The sequence below is a fragment of the Anoplopoma fimbria genome, chromosome 18, assembly GCF_027596085.1.
Source record: "Anoplopoma fimbria isolate UVic2021 breed Golden Eagle Sablefish chromosome 18, Afim_UVic_2022, whole genome shotgun sequence".
Lineage (NCBI taxonomy): Eukaryota > Metazoa > Chordata > Actinopteri > Perciformes > Anoplopomatidae > Anoplopoma > Anoplopoma fimbria.
In genome coordinates this window covers 21,823,208-21,842,130 of record NC_072466.1, presented here as the reverse complement: position 1 = coordinate 21,842,130, position 18,923 = coordinate 21,823,208, and the positions used below count along the sequence as shown (strand labels likewise).

The following is an 18,923-nucleotide window of genomic DNA, read 5'->3' as shown; positions in this document are numbered from 1 at the left end:
AGTAATAACACAGTAAAGAATATTAAATATGTTAAAAAAGTAAAAAATCCACAATAACTAAACTATTATATATACAGACAGAATAATTGTTGTATTGCACAGTGGATTGCACAGATTTTTGAGTTGTCCGTGTTTTTATCTTAGAAAACTCTACCCTTTCACGGAAGGTTTTCATTTCATGAATGTTGATTGTAACATTTTGGTAGCCTAAAAATGTCTTATCAGCGTTTGGTTGTACTTTACTCCACCCTCTTGTGTCACTTTTGCTTGCCTAAAACCAAGAAAGCAACGACCAAAAACCAAGATGTTGACAGCAATAAACCAAGGGGGCGATTATCAAAAACCAAGATGCCAGCGACTTACACGAAGATGTCAACGGGCAAAAACCAGGAATAGCAACAACCAAAAATGATGTTGGCAGGCCGAAAGCAAGAAAATCTGGCTGGTAACGGCAAAATTGCCAAACCTCAGTCACCATGGACCATGAAGTGACACAAGAGGGTGGAGCTAGGAATGGAGTTTGGTTTTCAATGAGTACATCATCCACAGAACACAGATACACACAGGCATGAAGTCACAAACCTCCTTCTCCTCTTTCTACTTCTTTCTCTGAGAGGGGAGTTCACCACAAACTACAATAGACAGGAGTCATTATCCCTTCCTGCCACAATGATGCACAATCAAGTGTAATTTCTTCCATAATTGGGTGTTTATGACTCAGGTCCTATTAGACGCCTTTCAGTCTCTTCCATAAGAGGATAAAATGAAACCACATCCATTACTTTCTGGAGGAAAGGACAAACAAAAATTCCCAGAAACGGCATTAAATGATTGCATGTAATTCAGAGAGATTATGTGCATGTGTTTGACATTTTAATATGCTTTAATACAGTCTGAGAGCGGGTTTATCCGTTTGAAGATGTACTTAACATGTCATAGATTAATAAATGGTAAAGAATGAATGTACCATGACATCATAGATTAATCTAACAGTGGGGTTGATGTTGTGTCGTGACAAGTTCCTGTCTTAGCTACAGTACATCTTAGTTAATAGCTCATCTGTTTAAAGTAATTACAGCTGAGTGAGATACTTTTTTTGGGATCTAATTAATCAACACATTTCCAGTGTGTGTGTCTGTCCCCTGTGCCCTTCACTCTGCAGCACTCTGCCAACTCTAACAGTGAGACTGGCTGGCTCAGTCTGTATGTATGTGTGCACATATGAGTGTTGGGCTGTGATCGTAGTGTGTGTGTGTGTGTGTGTGTGTGTGTGTGTGTGTGTGTGTGTGTGTGTGTGTGTGTGTGTGTGTGTGTGTGTGTGTGTGTGTGTGTGGCTCAGTCCCTGTCCCCAGCAGGGCATTGTGTTGTGCTGACAGGAGCAGTCAGCAACTCAGCCTGATCCTTTTTAGTCTCTCACACACATACTTACACACACACACACACACACACACACACACACACACACACACACACACACACATGGCAGCCTGGGAGCTTTCTGGAACAGCGGTGCCGTTCTTCCTCGCAGTGACCCCTGTGCGCTCCAGCTCCGTCCTCGGTAGCTCGGCACGGAGCCGCTCGAGGCTGCCAGCGTGAGGAAACCAGATTCCGTGCGGGGTTAGAGGCCCGCAGACAGAATGGCAGACGTACGCAGAGTGCTCTACCTGGGTGGGCAGAAGGGGGGAGCGGGTCAGAGCTTTCATAACGTTTGTCACTGGTGGTGTGATGTATTGTTTGGCAATGACTGCATCGCATATGTATATAGGAAGGCGTATAAATAGCAGGACATTTTGAGGACATCCCAAGGGTCATGATAAGGTTTTTTAGGCTTTTTTTTGTCATTTTTACTGTGAAACAATGAAATGCTAAAAAAAACACTTTTAGTCTTTCTCACTTTAGCTCTGAGCGTAGCATTTTCATGTGTATGAGTTTACATTGGAGTCAGTGCAGACTACATGGCGTAAATTACAGTAAAAAATAAAGTAAAATAAATAAGTAAGTATGCCGCTGTTATTGCACGCTAAATGACATACAAATTGTTGTGTCATTCGCAAACCAATTGGCGAATGACAGAAACCTTATTATGTGGACGGCTAGCAGCCAACAGTGCTGACAGAGTTTACAGTTTTAACCTGGGGGGATCGGGGGGTGGGCGGGTGGGCGGGCTTACTGCTACCAGAGTCTCTACATCACTGCTCAGCATTCATACGATGGTAACTTCCGTTCATTGGTAGCAAAAAAACAACATGGGGACCAAGATGGCGATGGTTAAATTGCTAAACTCGAGGCTTCAAAACATCAGTCCACAAACCAATGGTTGACGTCACTATGACTACGTTTACTTCTTATACCTGCTTCAACGTACTCTTATTTGTTTACTCGTTTACTTTTTACCATAGTTTATTGTATATTTTCATATTTATATTTTTAAATTATGTCTTTAGTATTGCACTGTGTTTGTTACTTACTGTATGCACCAATTAACCACCTAGCCAAATTCCTTGTATGTGTAACGTACTTGGCAATAAGCAGCTTCTGATTCTGATTCTGATATCTACAGTCTATGGTTTAAACTGCTTTTTTTGGTTGATTGGATGCACCACGGCACCTGATCCAGCTTTAGTAGCAATAGTAGGGTCAGCTGGACTATAGTTTTTTGTAGTCAAGAGAAACTGGAGTTATACTGGGCAGATAACTATTCTGAACTGGATGAATGTGAAATGTGTCGCTAGAAAGTTGCAAGCGAACTCACTCAACGTTTTCTAGGATTATTATTACTCTTTTCCAGATTTTTGTTTCTCTAATCATCAGTGGCGAGAAACGAGAAGGCAGATAGTTCCCCCTTAAAAAAATATCATTATTTGCACCAACCAGTATTTTTCACATCAACATTATGGACTAAACAGAGAAGTTGGGTAACACATTTATATGAGTGTACCTGTGCAGGTGCCTCACACTGAAAATTCAGATTTTTTTATCCCCACAATCAACTAAATAAGGTAACTAAATTGGTACATAAAAAAAAAAATGAAATGGAATTTCGCTACTTTTTGAGCCAAATACGCAGAGAACCAGCAACCGCAATAAGTTTAGATCTCTGCAACAACGTTGAATATCAGGATGTGTAATTTGACATAGGATTTGTGTTGCGTATCCACTGATTCCCTGTCCCCTGAGGCTGCTAAATGTGTCATCCCTCATGGGTCTTGGTTTGTTTATACCCCACATCTGCTCTTTTAAAAAAACACTTTGTTCCTGTTACATGTGCTGCTGTGTCAAAGTCTGCAGGCCTTTGTCACGGTGTGGGTAAGTGTCTGCGCATGTATGTATGCAGGCCTTTGTGAGCTGGACAGAGCGTGTTTGTTTTGTCACAATCACGTAAGTGTCACACTGCAGCCCAGTGACCCAGACATTATGGAATAGAGAAAGAGAACTGGTGTTTCTATTTCACGTCCTTTTGGAGCTCATTCATCAGGCTCGATGGTGTATTGAGCAGAATTCCATCATAACAGATTGAATCCACCACGGCACGACAAAATGGATTTTCCATCATGACAAAAGAACATTTATTTATTAAGTCGGTCCGGTTTTCCATTTTCAGTGTTGCAGCGAACGAAATGACCTCTCTGCTGCTGCTGCGACCTTTAGGCCTCACTGGGCTCATGCTGAGGAAAACAAGATGTGCTCTCATGATCTCATCCTCAAACCAGTCGCTACTGGTTCAGACCACAGGTTCATTACCACACCAAAGAGAGAGAGAGAGAGAGAGTGAGTGGGGGAGAGGTGGGGATGGAGGAGGGGTTGCAACAATAGAGGAAGGATAGAGAGAGAGATAAAGAGAGGCAGATGAAGCAATAGGGAGGGAAACTGAAACAAAATGGGACAAAGGAAGGGGATAAAGTAAAAGAGGGAACAGAATGGGATTAAAAAGATGATGAAGAATAATGATGGAGGAGGCATAGATGAGCAGAAGGGATAAAGAAATGTTTAACTACAAAGAAAGAGGGCGAAGAATAGATGAGTACACAACTATGAAAGGATGCGGGGCTAAACGGATGAAAATTGAGAGGTGATAAGAAATATTTCGTTTTTTGAATTAGATAAAGAAGGATGTGAGCTAGGGTGTTTGCTGCTCTTCCTAGGGCAAGTTGTTTTTGTCTGATGATTAAGCTCAGTTGCACTTGTTTTAACAAATGATTACACTATTTCAAAAATAATTCATTGTGTTTGTAAACTGAATATATTATTATTCTGTCACTAAAATGGCATTACATTTAGTGAAGAGCACATTATGACTTGTTTTGAACTCTGATCTCAACTTGAGACTTGACTGTCTTGACTTGACTTGGGACTTTCCTGCTTTGACCTGTGACTTGCCTGTCTAGAATTGAGACTGGCTTGTCTTGACGTGGGACTTCACTCAATATAAGCTTGTCTTGACTTGGGACTTCCCTTTCTTTACTTGGGACTTGCCTGTCGGCACCCAAGGACATCTTTATTTAAAGAATGAGGACATCCTCATTAAAAGAATGAGGATGTGAGGATGGAGAGAACGGATGAGGGAAAGAGAGTTGAGAATGAGAGAGCTGAAGAGATACAGCCTTTGTATCTGTTTGTTTGAGCACTTGTTCGTCACACGCTCATGTTTTTTTTCTCCTCACTCCTCACTCCTCCTATCTTTCTGTTTCTATCTCAGTTTGACATCAACCAGCTGATGACCTCAGTGAATGTAAGCCAAAGCCTCAGTCCCATCCACAGGCCGCTCGAGTCTCCCAGCAGCGTCAGTAGCGGCAGCAACAGTGGCGGTAGCGTTGGCGGTAGTGTTGGCGGTAGCGTTGGTGGTAGCGTTGGCGGGGCCAGCGGCATGGGCGTGGAGCAGTCACCGGTGGACCGCACCAAGGGCTTCTTCCCCGACGAATCCGAGCCCCTTCTCCGCTGTGACTCCACCTCCAGCAAAGACTCCGCCCTCAGCAGAAACGGCTCCTTCATTACCAAAGGTGAGCGAGTCAGCCGTGAAACTTAGCAGGGTCAGTGCCCAGAAACCATGGTGACTCTTTTGGTATGACTGTTATTTTAGCATAGTTTAAAAAGTACACCTCTATCAACCATGAATGCAATTATGACTGAGATTATTAAATTCATGAAGGGCCTTCCACCTTACATCAAAATCGACATCAATGAAGAGGAATGGAACGTCTTGTATGAGACACATCAGGCTTTAAACTAACTACGTAAACCCATCTGCCTCATTATTAGACGGTCAGATCAACTAACATAGTACAGAGAACGTGAATCAGGGAGGTTGGCTGCGTCAAACAAACATTTCATATATTTCATATCATTGGAAACAAAAATGTTTTAATTTAACGTACTTTTGTTACGGAAGTTCAATACTTAACTAACAGCACGCAACAAACTCACTTATTTTAACCCAAACCACAACCTTTTCCTTAACTTAACCAAGAAGTTCTGTTGCATAAGTAAACCCTTAAAAATGAAGTACCTTACTTGGAAGTTTATTTTGAAAAGACACTGTATTCAAACAATGAGTGGAAACTGCATGTTTTTTGTGAACACTGAAGTTTAATCTGAAAAGGCACTATGACGCTCGAAAACTGATGCTAAAGGGGTATCTCGAACGTCTTCATTTGAAGCATGGGGCCAAGCATCGGTATTCCATGAGTTGTCAGTGGGAATGTGTTGCTAGTAGCCACAGGTTGTTCCCACTTTGAGAAGGTGTTTCAGTGATAGAATACTATCTATCTGACTCCAGTTTTGCTGTGTGGTATAAACATACTAATTTAAGAATATGCAATATAGAAGCACACAACTTGAAATAGTGAAGATTGTGACTCCAGGGGCCCTTCTTCATGATAGGGCCACTGGAGTCCAGGAGCAGCTGGGTTTGTTTGTTATGCTAAAGACTTTAGCCTTACAATAGTAATAGTACAGTACAATAGAAACAAAATAACCCGAAGTTCATTCATTTCAGGATTACACGGATTTCACCGTTTCTCTATGACATCTTCACCGTGTGACGTCTGATAGGGTCGCTTGTATTTTCACAATTACTTCTTGCATAATGCTGCTGTAGCATTTCCATTTCTCAACTGTAGCAGGCAACACGTGTTTAAAATGCTTCAGGTGTCAGACACTGCTAGCATATCAAGTGACCTGTACTGTTTTTGGAGTCCCACATTGTTTACCTGACAAGACATTTCTGGTAGGCAAGACGTATGATTGTTATCAGTGGCCTGTGTGTGTATCAGCAGTTTCTTCACATCCTCACACTCCTAACAAGTGACTCAGACATCAATATTCAGGTGGTTTCCACACATCCATGTTTGAACAGCAGTTCAAACATGGATGTGTGGATGCTGACTGCCCTCATGTGGTCACTCTGGGTGTTGGTGCTAAATGAAAACCATTTTCTGCATTTCCTCATGTCTAATATTGTTTTAGCCATAGTGCTGTATTTTAATTATGCTTTAAAAGATAACCACATTCCTTAGCCACAATTCATGGGATGATTCTAAAAAATTTAATGAGCTTTTTAATTTCAAGACCCCTATAGATTTGATAGATCTGCTACATTTGACTTGGGTTTCCTGGTACCAATGATTGTCTTACTAAGATTAGAATTATTTGTTATTGACTACTATTAATTCTTGCCAACTACTAACATTCATGATAAACTTTGTACACATTTCCCAACTGTTTGCTAGCTGTCAGTTATCTAGCTTGTCAGCACGGTCACCAACGTATAACAATAAGGTAACACAGATTATTCAAAAGATGTTTTTGTACCATCCATTCCTGTCTCATTACTGTCAGCAAACTAGAGCAGTTTATATTCTGATTAAGGAGGCTTAAACATAAGTGGCCCAGGTTATGGGCTATTAAGCGAGGCTAGCCGTGGACAGACCAACAGACACACCCATGCACGAACGCACACACAGACGAATACATCATTTCCTGGCAGAGATAATGAGAGATGTGAGAATGAACCAAAACAGTAAAACAAAAACAATGAGCTGTAAGATGCTAAAATGCTTCGTAGAGCTGAAGCAGACTACAAAATTGACTGTGGGTTTATCTTCACAAGTAAACCCCTTTCACGTAGTCATTTGATCCATAGTTAATATGCATATATATATATATATTGATTAGAATGGCTTCAAACCTAATAACTGTTCACCCCTCTCCGTTTCCCCTCCAGAGAAGAAAGACACCGTGCTCCGGCAGGTTCGCCTGGACCCGTGCGACCTGCAGCCCATCTTTGACGACATGCTGCACATCCTGAACCCGGAGGAGCTGCACGTCATCGAGGAGATCCCGGCCGCCGAGGACCGACTGGACCAGCTGTTTGAAATCGCGGGGGTCAAGAGCCAGGAGGCCAGCCAGACACTGCTGGACTCGGTCTACAGCCACCTCCCTGACCTGCTGTAGAGCAAGGAAGAAGGAAGAAACCGCGCCGATGAGAATCGACACAGGAGTAAAACAAGGAGTGTCTCAGTGGGAGGGATGACTCAGATCTGATGGAGTCTGACATGATTTGAGCTAGGTGTTGTAGATGAGGTGGTGATCTATTCCCCTCAATGACTCTTTCAAATCTTTACTTTACTCTTCTTTACCATCCTCTTCAGTTGTCTTGTGTGTATACACTATTCCTTCAAAACACCTCCATCCTCTACAAAGATACAGGGTCAACGCTCAATGTGATTAGAGCATACTGAGCGTCACACCACGATGTACTTATGTACTATGTGTACAGCCTTGTTTGAGGTGGTAATTATGAGAGTATTTTGACCAGAACAATGAACAAAAAGCTTCCAAACTTAGAAAAAAGTTTATTTGTCTCAGCTGGCCAATGCCTTCACCTTTAAAGGGTTATACCGATGTTTTTTTGTCGGCCATGCCAATCGTCCTGGCTTCCCCTGCCTTTATCTATATAATTTAACATGATGGTGATTGCTAAATGGTTGCAAGAGAGGAAACTAGACACAGACAATAGTAAATAAGCTATAACTCTAAATGACACTGGTATTATTCTTATGGTTTTAAGGGGTTTAAGATTCCTTTAAAAACGATTCACAGTTATTTTGACCAGGTATGATTAGTAGGAGCTGGTCCCTTGTCTCAGCCCCTCATATTTCTTTCTTCTTTCCAAGTAGAAAGTCTAGTTGCCTGTACCTGGAGCAGTTTCATCTGTGGGTTATTTTAGCTGGTAACCTACCAGACCAGCAGGGGGCAGTGTCAGATAAGAGGGTTGACCTGCTGCTCTAGAACCAAAGCCATATTTCAAAAAATACTGGATTAAACGTCAAAGTAATCCAATATGACATTAGTGAATTGATATTCACTTAATCTAATGTTTATGATTTATGGCTTTGCCTTTGAACTTTATGCTTTTGGAAAGAAGGGTCCAAAACTGTCAATGATCTGAAGAGGAGGGGAGCAGTGTTTACCGACCCTGCCATATATCTAAAAATGCTTTAGATACGTCGCTTTGGAAGCTCTGTCACTGTTGGACTCGAGGACAGTATAGAATAAATATATATTCTACCAGTACGCACATCCAGATCTCTGCTAGCTAGCCCCATTTGCCTCAACAAATGTAGCTTTGATAAAGTGTTCTTGATACATTTTGGAGCTTCATGTATGGCTGTCTGAGTGTTTCAGTGCTATAGTTAAAACAATACAACACAAGTGATTTTTATTTTCATGCAGCGGTATGTTGCTACATGCTCTATGTAGTGGATATTAAAATCTAATAATGATGCACTAATTCTATTTTGTAGGGGAGAGGCTGACTGTATTTTTCCATGTCCTTCATTTTCACCATCTTTTATTCTGAAATGCCGTTAACTAACATTTGATTTTCTTGTCATGTTTTCTACTTTTAGTTTGATGACGTTATTGTAGCACCTCTTTATCATTTTGACTTCCTTGTAGTCTGGTGTTTTTGCTGGCATTCATGTGTATTTCCCCGCCCGCCCGCTTGGCTTGATGATGACCTGGCCGGGATGTAATGTTATGCATTACTCCATACTTGAAGTCTACTTGCGTTACTTGATTGAAATGAAGTAGAAATAATGTGCTCTTTCAGTTCCTTCCAAGTTCCAAGTTGTTAAAATATAAATAAAACTGAAAAAAGCACCACCAAAAAGACTCATTGACGCTCGGGGAGGACTTTAGGGGCCCCATGAGAGCAGCAAATGATGGACTCTGTTTTCACCAAGCCAGTTACTATCGAAGCTCCCGTGGTGCTAGATGTGAACTCTCACCGGATGGCCTGACACAGGGGGTCTTGACCCTGGACTAATGACTATTTCAAGTATTCCAGACCGAGCGAAGGAGATTGAAGGTTGTATTGCTGTGGATTGTTGGATGTTGACAATGATGATGGGATGATGGGGATGAGAATGTGTGGGCTTCTTTCTTTTTCTTTTTTTTTTTTTTATTATCTTCTTGGGAAGTCTGACAGGATGAAGGTGAGGTGTGAAACGCACATGTGGCTCGAGTGGATGATTTCATTAACGTGTGTAACCAGTATGTTTACTACTATGTAACCTCTTAAATTTAACCAATTAAAGCTCAAAGCCTTTGTCATAACTTTGTGTCTGGTTGTCGCTCATTCAGATTGTTGTATGTGATACAAGCTACTTGGGGAAGTGTTGCAAGCTAAGCTACCAGCTACTCTGATTAAAATAAGATTCACTACCCCCCAGAGAAAAGTAGCAAGCCAAGTTACAGCAACATGGCAAAAGAAGTTTAACTACATCCAAGCTATAACTTCACTACCATAGCAATATACACTTGGTTTGTACTAAAGTAGTACACTGTAACATCCTAATATAGTTAAACAGTATATGTACTGTATGTGTAGGCCTCAGTCCTCACTCTCTGCCACCTTTCCTTGCTAAATCTATACAACATATTAAGCATGGAAATACCTAAGGTGAAATACATACTTACAAAACAATATAATACAAAGTGGATGTGGTGCACAGTAAAAGTAAAAAAAATACAACTCAACAAGAAAAAAGTAGAAAAGCACAGTGAGTCTGCATGAACAGCGGTTAAATGGAATGCACTCATACTGTCACGGATGTGGCGTGGACCCAAAAGCAGCACGACCAGGAGACAGATAAAGTTCTGGAGCTTTATTTAAAGCTGAGCACACAGCAGACAGGCAGGGTCAGACTCGCATTGGGAAACAGGCAGGGGATCAGGCAGACGGAAACCAGAGGAAGCGGAGGCTAAACTCGTGGTCGGGGACAGAAGGCTAAGGTGGCTAACCGAGGCAAAGGCAAGGTAGGGGAATCCGGTGGTCGGGGACAGAAGGCTGAGTCGTTGAACGGGGCACAGGCAAGGCAGGGAAGTCCAGACAGGCAGGCAGGCCGGGTCGGCAACGGGAAATCAGTCCACGGGAAATTGCTGGAAGGTCTGACATAAATGCAACGAACGATCTGGCAGCGAGTGTGTGAATGAGTGGGGCATTTATACTGCAGGGTGTAGGTGCAACAGAGTGAGCAAGAACTCCTCCGAGGCCGCAGAGTCAGAATCCTTGAAGGCTGAGGCAAGGCGGAGAGGCAGAACCCCTCTGGAGGGGGCGAACAGGAGGACAACCAAGGCGGAGAGGCAGAACCCCTCTGGAGGGGGCGAACTGGAGGACGACCAAGGCGGAGAGGCAGAACCCCTCTGGAGGGGGCGAACTGGAGGACGACCAGGCCGACAGGGCCTCTCTTGGGGTCGGCCACAAGGCCCACAAGGCCGACCAGGCCGAGGGGCCTCCCTGTTACATGAACAAACCTGCAACAGGTTTTACTTAATGATAGTATGTATTTTTTTATTACATACAGGCAAATCTACTTCACATTGCATTTGTGAAAGAGAACGTTCTAGATGACCTGGTTGGTTTTTAGTCAGTGAGAAATGTACTAAGAAACGAAGCAACTAAGTGCTTTGAAGACTATTAGCTTGCTTTTGAAGGTGATTCTTTATTGTATTGGGGGCCAATGTAGTAATTGAATCATCGGGGTTACATGTTCGTGTACATTTATGTACATGTAAGGACAAAAGCTGCTGCATTTCGAATAAGCTGCAAACTGTTTGTGTAATCCTTCGAACAGAGCGTTACAGTAGTGTGTCCTCACTGTTGTAAGTCCCTCCCTTTCTCATATAAATACGATGGGCGATATAGACGGGAAGTGTGGCTTCAGTTACAACAACTGAGTTTTTTGTAATTCCAAAACCGGATTCAGTTTTGGAATGAGGAACTCTGATTCCCACCAATCTGTAAATGACATGTTGTTAGACAGAGTAGAATAGAGGGCGTGCAGGTGATGTAATTTATCCTCTAGCAGCCATATTGCAGGTTTAAAAGCATAAAAGGACCTTTTTTACTATATGTGCTTCTCTTTGATTGTACATTTGATACTTTAATATGTGTATCATCTAACTGAATTTTTCAGATCCCTGATTGATACTAAATTACAGGCATTGGACACTTTCCTGTTGTTATTTGCATGTAGATAAAATAAGGGCTAAATAAAAGATAGTTAAGCATGTGAGCAATGGTCCTATAGCTGACTAGTAGTGAGTTGAAAAGCTAAAGAAAAAAGACCACAATAAAAAATAAAATACAAAATTACTTAATTTTCACTTTTTCGCTGCATAATAGTACTCAGGACAAAAACCAGCATTCTCTGGACACACACACAGGATTCAAACATTTGACAAACTGTCTCTCTGGGTACATCCCAAGTCTATTAAATTGCCTCCTTGATTCCCTCACTTGCATCGTTTCCTTGCGTCTTAGTCCCTCCCACCAGGGATGCATGGAGAGATGCAAGGAAACCATGCAAGGAGAGAGGAAACGAGGAAATGTGTTTTAAGAGACATGAGACGTCCTTTCCTCTGAAGCGTCACGTGAAGCGATGTCTGTTTCTGATGACAGCGGCCGCTAATCACAGCTGCTCTGGCTGGACCGGGTCATTCCGGCCCCGCTGGAGTCTTTCTGGACCACGAACTCATGGCACCAATGACAAGCATTAAAATAACTTTATAGAAATAGGCAATCATCTAAATGATGGTCACGTTTGCCAATTTACGTCATTCCCAAAGAATGGGTCAGGACCAACAGGTAGGTCGCAAAAGATTATATTAGGGTGTCTAAATAAATTATTAGTCTGCAGCTGTGGCGTAGTGGAGAGCAAGGTAGTTCTCCAATCTAGAGGATCGGTGGTTCGATACCCGGCTTCGGCAGTCGATGTGTCCTTGGGCAAGACACTTAACCCCAAGTTGCTCCCAAGTTGCCATCGGTGTGGACTGGATGATGAATGTTAGTTAGAGTCTGATGGTGGCACCTTGCATGGTAGCCTGTCATCAGTGTGTGAATGGGTGAATGATATGTAATATACTACTGACTGTAAGTCGCTTTGGATAAAAGCGTCTGCTAAATGACTGTAATGTAATGTAGTCTTTTATTTAACATTTATGTCTGCAGTTCACTTTTGTGCCACATGGGGGAAGCACATGAAAAATGTAGCCTACTTATAACACTCATCTAATATGAAAAGCTAGCGTACATTCTGTTTGTGTTACTGATGAGAGGAAACAACATATATCTCTTCTAAAGGGCTGGTTAACCTTTTATACTATAACATAAGTGTCAGTTAAAATGGTCAGGAAAGTTCATTTACACACTTTTTTTTTTCTTCTCATGATTTATAGTAAAAGCCTGTTGTGATTCGGGTTGCAATGGTTTGTCATTTATAAACAGCGGGTTCCATGAAATAAAATTTGGAAAACTGGTATAAAGTATCTCAGTATTAAACTGAGATGGTTTCATAACAAGTTAAAAGTTACCTCATAGTACCTTGAGCCAAAGTGTCAAATTGACGAAATGTGTGCACTGCAAATAGAAACCAATGAACTGCCAACAAATACTAAATGAGCAGAAACTGTAGAACTAAGGTGTGGGCGTGATGGTGGTGTACTGACATTCAAGTCAGCTCTGTGGCACAAGGTACTGCCACTGGCAGAGCACATTGATTAAAACGCCTTTCTCTTACACATTTGATAACTATTTTAGAATTTCCAAAGGAATGGTACCTTTGTGGTTTTACCACTTTTACAGAACATTTCACCACTGCTCAAACCAGGGCCCAAATCTTCAGTAGGAGGACCAGTCGTGGAGATGACCTTTTGAGTTCTGGCTTTAAATCACACTTACTGTCAGGAGGAAAAAATGTGTTTTGAGTGTTGTCAAGTCTCAGATTTTTACCAGCAGAGCTGTGAAACCTGCAGAGCAAGTTCTCCAGCCTTGACACTTGCTGGTGGCTGTTTGCTCTTTCTGTGTGTACAGCGCCAATGCAGCTATGGAGTCCGTTGCTGAGATTGACCAAATAATAATAAACGATCAGGTAGGGGTTGGGTGACCCGCCTAAGTGTAATTTAACAGACTCCATTCCAAACAAATTCCATTGACTATCAAAAATGTCGCCAAACGTGAACATAGTTTGGAAGATGAGAAGTGTCAGATTTCACATTTTCCAGTTCAGTGATCATATTTCACTTTTGATTAATTGTTTCATTACAAACTTCTGCATTATCAATACTCTATTGAATGTATTGGCTTACATTAAAATTACAGTCATAATTTATCACCTCTGCTAAGGTTGGTCAATCTGCAACTTGATTTATCCCTCTTGAGTTAGTGATGGACAAAGAAGGTATACAAGAAAAGGATGTAGTCACCGTGACGTCACCTATTGGCTTGGACACTGCTTGGACGCTGCCCTTTTGAAGCCTTGAGTTCGGCTGTCAGCATCTGTTTTTTGTGTTATCGTCATCTTTGTTGTTGCCTGTCGCCATCTTGGTTTTTGGTAAACAGAGGCCAAGTTGGAGTTAGTACAACCAAAGGCTGAAGAAGACACTTTTAGGCAACCAAAAAAGTTACAACTAACTTTTATGAACAGAAAACAAAGTTTTCGATCTTTAGACAAAACAACTCCCAGACTGCAAAAAGTCCTGGCAGAGACCTGTCAATCACAAGGTAGCCACTCCCTAAAGCATACCCTGCTTTATGGTCTATTTGACTCTAAATGGACCAAAACTCACTAAATGAACATCATGCTGTGTTTAAGAAGGCCTGAAACTAGAGATTGAGACCATAAACTCATGTTTACAATGTTAACTGAGGTAATTCATCAAGTGAGAAGTAGAGTCACATCATCAGCAAATATCAGTGTTAGTAAAAATAAACTTTTGGTTCAATTCAACTTTTGGTTCAATTAAAGCAGTTTCAAGTAAGTTATACATTCAAACTTCCGGATAGACAGCAAAACAAAACGAAAGTAGCTGTGATGAAGTTACTGGAAAAATATAAACAATCAAAGCACATTCTACAAGGTTCTCTGTGAATATTGATTGTACCTCATTTTACTTTTGGTTCACACGGAAAACACAAAGTAAAATTCATGACCGTATTGTATGTTGAACCTCAAACATTCCCACAGTGGAATGAAAAAAAGTAGTGTCCCTGGCACGTACTCCATCATGCAATGCTATGTGTCACAATAAATAGGTTGCTTATATGTAGGCACCTACACCTGACAGATATGACAATGGGGAAATTAAAAATGCAGACTCACAAGAGGAAACACAAGGAAAATTAGTGAGCTGAATGAATGAACAAGTGTCAGCCAGAGTCTATTGCTTCAGTATCCAGATGCGCTTTCCCTGGGCTACACATACTTTTGAGCAGCTTGTTTTGCATGCATTGTTGAGATTTGGGAGGTGTGCCAAATGCTGTCGGCTTGTCTAATGGAGATGAGTTAAGTGTTAGAAGTCTTGCTGAAGAGCACTGAGAGTTTGGGCTTGGCTTTGTGTGTTTCCCGGCAGCCTTAATAGTTTTAGGCGTAATTGCTTGGCTATAAACCTGCTTAACAATGTGCTTTCTGTTGATACATATAAATAGAATAAATGTGAGTCACCTGTGCATCAACTGGCAGTCTTTCTTTGAAACAAAGGATGTATATAGGATTAAATCTAGATGCCACTGTGTTGACCTTTGAGTCAATGACTGACTATTGGTGCATGGTGTTATCAACTTATTTTTTAACTGTGTTTTCAACTTCCTGCTAATGCTACGAATATTCTCTTATGAATTTCTGAGGAAAACGTTTTTTTCTTTGACAACCTGTTCTTAAATTATCTATCTTTCATTCTTCACACATACGCATGGGTAAAAAGAAAGACATAATAGCTGATAAAAATCAGACAAGGAAGCTGAGGGAATAATTAAACCTGTTGAGCTACTAAGTGTCCCTTACTATATTTCAGGAAGTGAGCTGCGCAGCAGCTTTCACATAGTTCCACTTGCATGTTGACAGCCTGCTCACTACACTGCTGGCTTCTGGAACGACGGGTGTTCCCTGAACACAGGAGTGGATACATACAAAAAAGTGCAAGAGAGAAGATGGTAAGGAGCTACATTTACATATCTGTGGAAAATTTGTTGAGACTTTTTAAAGAGGTATTCTTAAGTGTTTGTGTTTTTCAGGAATGGGCTCACTGAGGGTTGTTTTCAGCTAGTTTGACCTCTTTTCTGATTGTGTAGAAATATTTTTGCCACAGTGCCTTTTCAACAAACCCAAGCTTTGGAAATTTTGGTGTGTCAAGTGACTGGTTATAGTGAAATAGTTTTCCCTATTGCACAGTATTTACGGTGTGTTTCCTGGGAAGTAATTGTGTATTGTTGGCTAAGTTTTGGTGCCAATGATTTTGTAGACTGACAAAGTCAAATACTAATCATACGCAATTATTCCTTGACATTAATGAGGGTCAAAATAAATGAATTGTATGCGTCTTCGTGGATCATGTGTTTCTAAAAAGTTGGACTTTAGCCAGTGAGTGTTGGATTTGTGATATTTCAGCTGTGCAGCTCTTTTCATAGTTTTGACCAATTATTAATTCAGCAGAGATAGAGGTGTCATTTTCATGGCATTGACATTAGTATTTTCAATACTTGGCTGACTTTTATTCTCTGTGAAAGTGTAATCATTACAAAAACAGTGTAGTAAAATGACATGACTATGTCTACAGTTAATTTTGTGGAGCCTGTGAAAACATTTCCCCTTTTTGTATGCAATGTGTCATATCAACAGGAATAGGGAAACTGTTTGATAAGACCTGACGGTTAATTCTGTGGATTGATTATTCTTAACAGAATAACTGAAGTTAGTTCTTACTAGTTCTTTATTACGGTTAAAAAGGAGGTAAACCTGCTTGTTTGGATATAGTCCATCAGAAGAAGTCAACAAAAGGAATTCCAATTTTGCGGAGATTCTTCCCTACAAACTTCTTGCCTTAGTTCCTTGTGTCCTTTGTTCCAAGTCTCTATGTATGTGACTATGCTGTCCTCACTAAAGGTTGTTGCAAGAAACGTATTTTTCAGCTATACAGCCAGCTTGACATCATATTCTCCAACACAGCATTCTCCAAGGAACAGACAGGTTGTTGTGTTTGGCAGGATTTAATGAAGGAAAATATATAATTTGTTAAACTGAAAAAACCCACAAAAATACAAAAGGTAAGTGTCTTTGTACCTACTAAACAATATCTATATTACATCAGTAGATAAAAGATTATTAACATAAACCAAAGTGGACAGGTGCTTAAAAGTATCAAAATGTATGTATTAAAAGATGAAATACAACAGTAAATACAATTTACACAAGCACCAATGCTTTTACCACTGAACACTGATACATCCATATGCAGTTGACAGTAAACTAACCATCAGTAACAATACTGTACTCAAATCAAAGAAATATTAACCTAAACATGTTAATATAACAGTAAATAGTAAATGACTTACGAATGAAGCCGATTTTGTGGACTTTAAGGCAAAGGATTACGAGGATTGTACACTTAGATGCTCACTCTCTGGGTACATCCCAAGTCTCTTAAATTGCCTCCTCGATTCCCTCACTTGCCTCTTTTCCTTGCGTCTTAGTCCCTCCCACCAGGGATGCATGGAGAGACACAAGGAAACCATGCGAGGAGAGAGGAAACGAGGAAATGTGTTTTAAGAGAAATGAGACGTCCTTTCCTCTGAAGCGCCGCTTGAAGCGACGTCTGTTTCTGATGACAGCGGCTGCTGATCACAGCTGATCAGCTGGCAGCCAGACGCACCAAGCACCGGCCTTTTCAGCCAACAGAAGCCAACTTTCATCATAAAACGACAGCATCTTTTAATGCATTTTGTTTTGTTCTGCTCGGATTCATGGTTGTAGGACTCAGGATGTCTTGACAGGTTTTTTTGAGTTTCAAAGCATGTGACAACGACTCCTTTGTTAAGTGCAGCACTTAACAAAGGAATTGTTGTTACCTGAGAGCCAACCAGTGTTCCCTCACTCCAATTACTTCATGTCACTGTCACTGCTGTCAACACATCGTGTCTTTGTGCTTTGTTGATTGCAGGACTATGGGTCATCTTTCAGCACCTACTTTGGCCAAACAAGCACATTAAAGTGGCTAAAGACAATTTTTCAACTTTCCCCTCCAAATTTCTATAGGAAAGAGTTGCACAGGTTACACTGCATTTTGTTTTCCAGAGTTACTCCGATTGTTCCACCATTAACCATTCCCACCATAGGAGATGGTAACTAAGAACTAACATCAATACTCTTTGGTGACTGGGGAAGGTTACGATAGATACCAGGCAAAACAAAAAAACTATCCCCTTAATATTTTGGTTGCGCATAAGAGAAATGCAAAGTGAAAGCGACACCAAATGTCATTGGTGTCGCTATTCAACAGCCATTACATTGTGAAAGCAATATTTACTTCATAATGATAAGTCAAAGCCAAAGATGGTCTATTGCCACTTTAAATTTGCGTGTGCATTGGAAATATACACATTCGATACATTTTTTGAAGTATCTTCTTCTTAATATCTTCATGTCTCAATCACTTTCAATTGTGAACAGGTCACCATTCTGGCATCTTTAAAATGACAAATCTTCCGCTGTTGTGACATTCAGCCACACTGGATTTTGTTGAGCCAACATGTGGGAGCTTCTAGGTCCAATGCAATTAAAGTCAACTTGAAGAGGACAAGTCATTAAAGGTGTGTTTGGTGGTAAGAAATTTGTCTCTAGATAATATTTCACATCACACTTGGCAGCACAAACAGGTTCAGGCGTCACTGCTTCCCGGTTTTTACCCAAATACCCAGAAACATGAAGTTACTTAAAAGCTCACTGACATTTTAGATTACATTTCTTTGTTTTGTTTTATTGAAAGCAAACATTATAGTTTTATTATTATAGTGAATTATAGTGACTTATAATCACAATATGATACATTATGAGAGATTTTAATGAATCATAAAAAAAAGATTAGTCTGTATTACAACTATGAGAATTATAATATACTATGATCCTTGTGGAATAAAAGAAGAAAAGAAAACGTGACCATCAGTTATGAAGTATTTTTATACTTCATCTTGTAAGTCATTGTAAAATGTATTATTATGAGTTATGATTATTGTTAGAAAGCACACAACACTACAACACTGTATTACTAGAATAATACACCGCTTTAAGCAGATTATAAAGCATAATAAGTATGATTTTAATACATTATAGACATGGGCATCACAGGAAGTGTTACTGACTGTTGTTTTTTTGCTCATGTGTTTCCAACACTCGCTGAGTCACCGACAGCTCCATCACAGTTATACAAAGGATAGGAGTCTTTACTTAATGTCTTTCCTGGTTCCATTTGTGGTGAACGCAAACAATAAGGCCGTCAGCACTCACAGGAAGTGCTGTAACTCCAGCACTACCAATGCAAACCTGTGATTTCACAGCACAGCATAGCTAGTGTGCACGTACTGTCATGCGCTT

General features: G+C 40.7%; 1 protein-coding gene across 1 annotated transcript in view; it reads left to right on the top strand.

Moving 5' to 3' along the window:
* Positions 1 to 9,569, top strand: part of tnfrsf21 (tumor necrosis factor receptor superfamily, member 21) — a 46,281-nt gene extending 36,712 nt beyond the window's left edge. Inside the window, exons 5-6 of the mRNA XM_054618656.1 lie at positions 4,697 to 4,997; positions 7,220 to 9,569. Of these exons, the coding sequence (XP_054474631.1) occupies positions 4,697 to 4,997; positions 7,220 to 7,449 (531 nt within the window). The 3' untranslated portion in view covers positions 7,450 to 9,569. The remainder of the gene's footprint in view (positions 1 to 4,696; positions 4,998 to 7,219) is intronic.
* Positions 9,570 to 18,923: the final 9,354 nt, after the last annotated feature.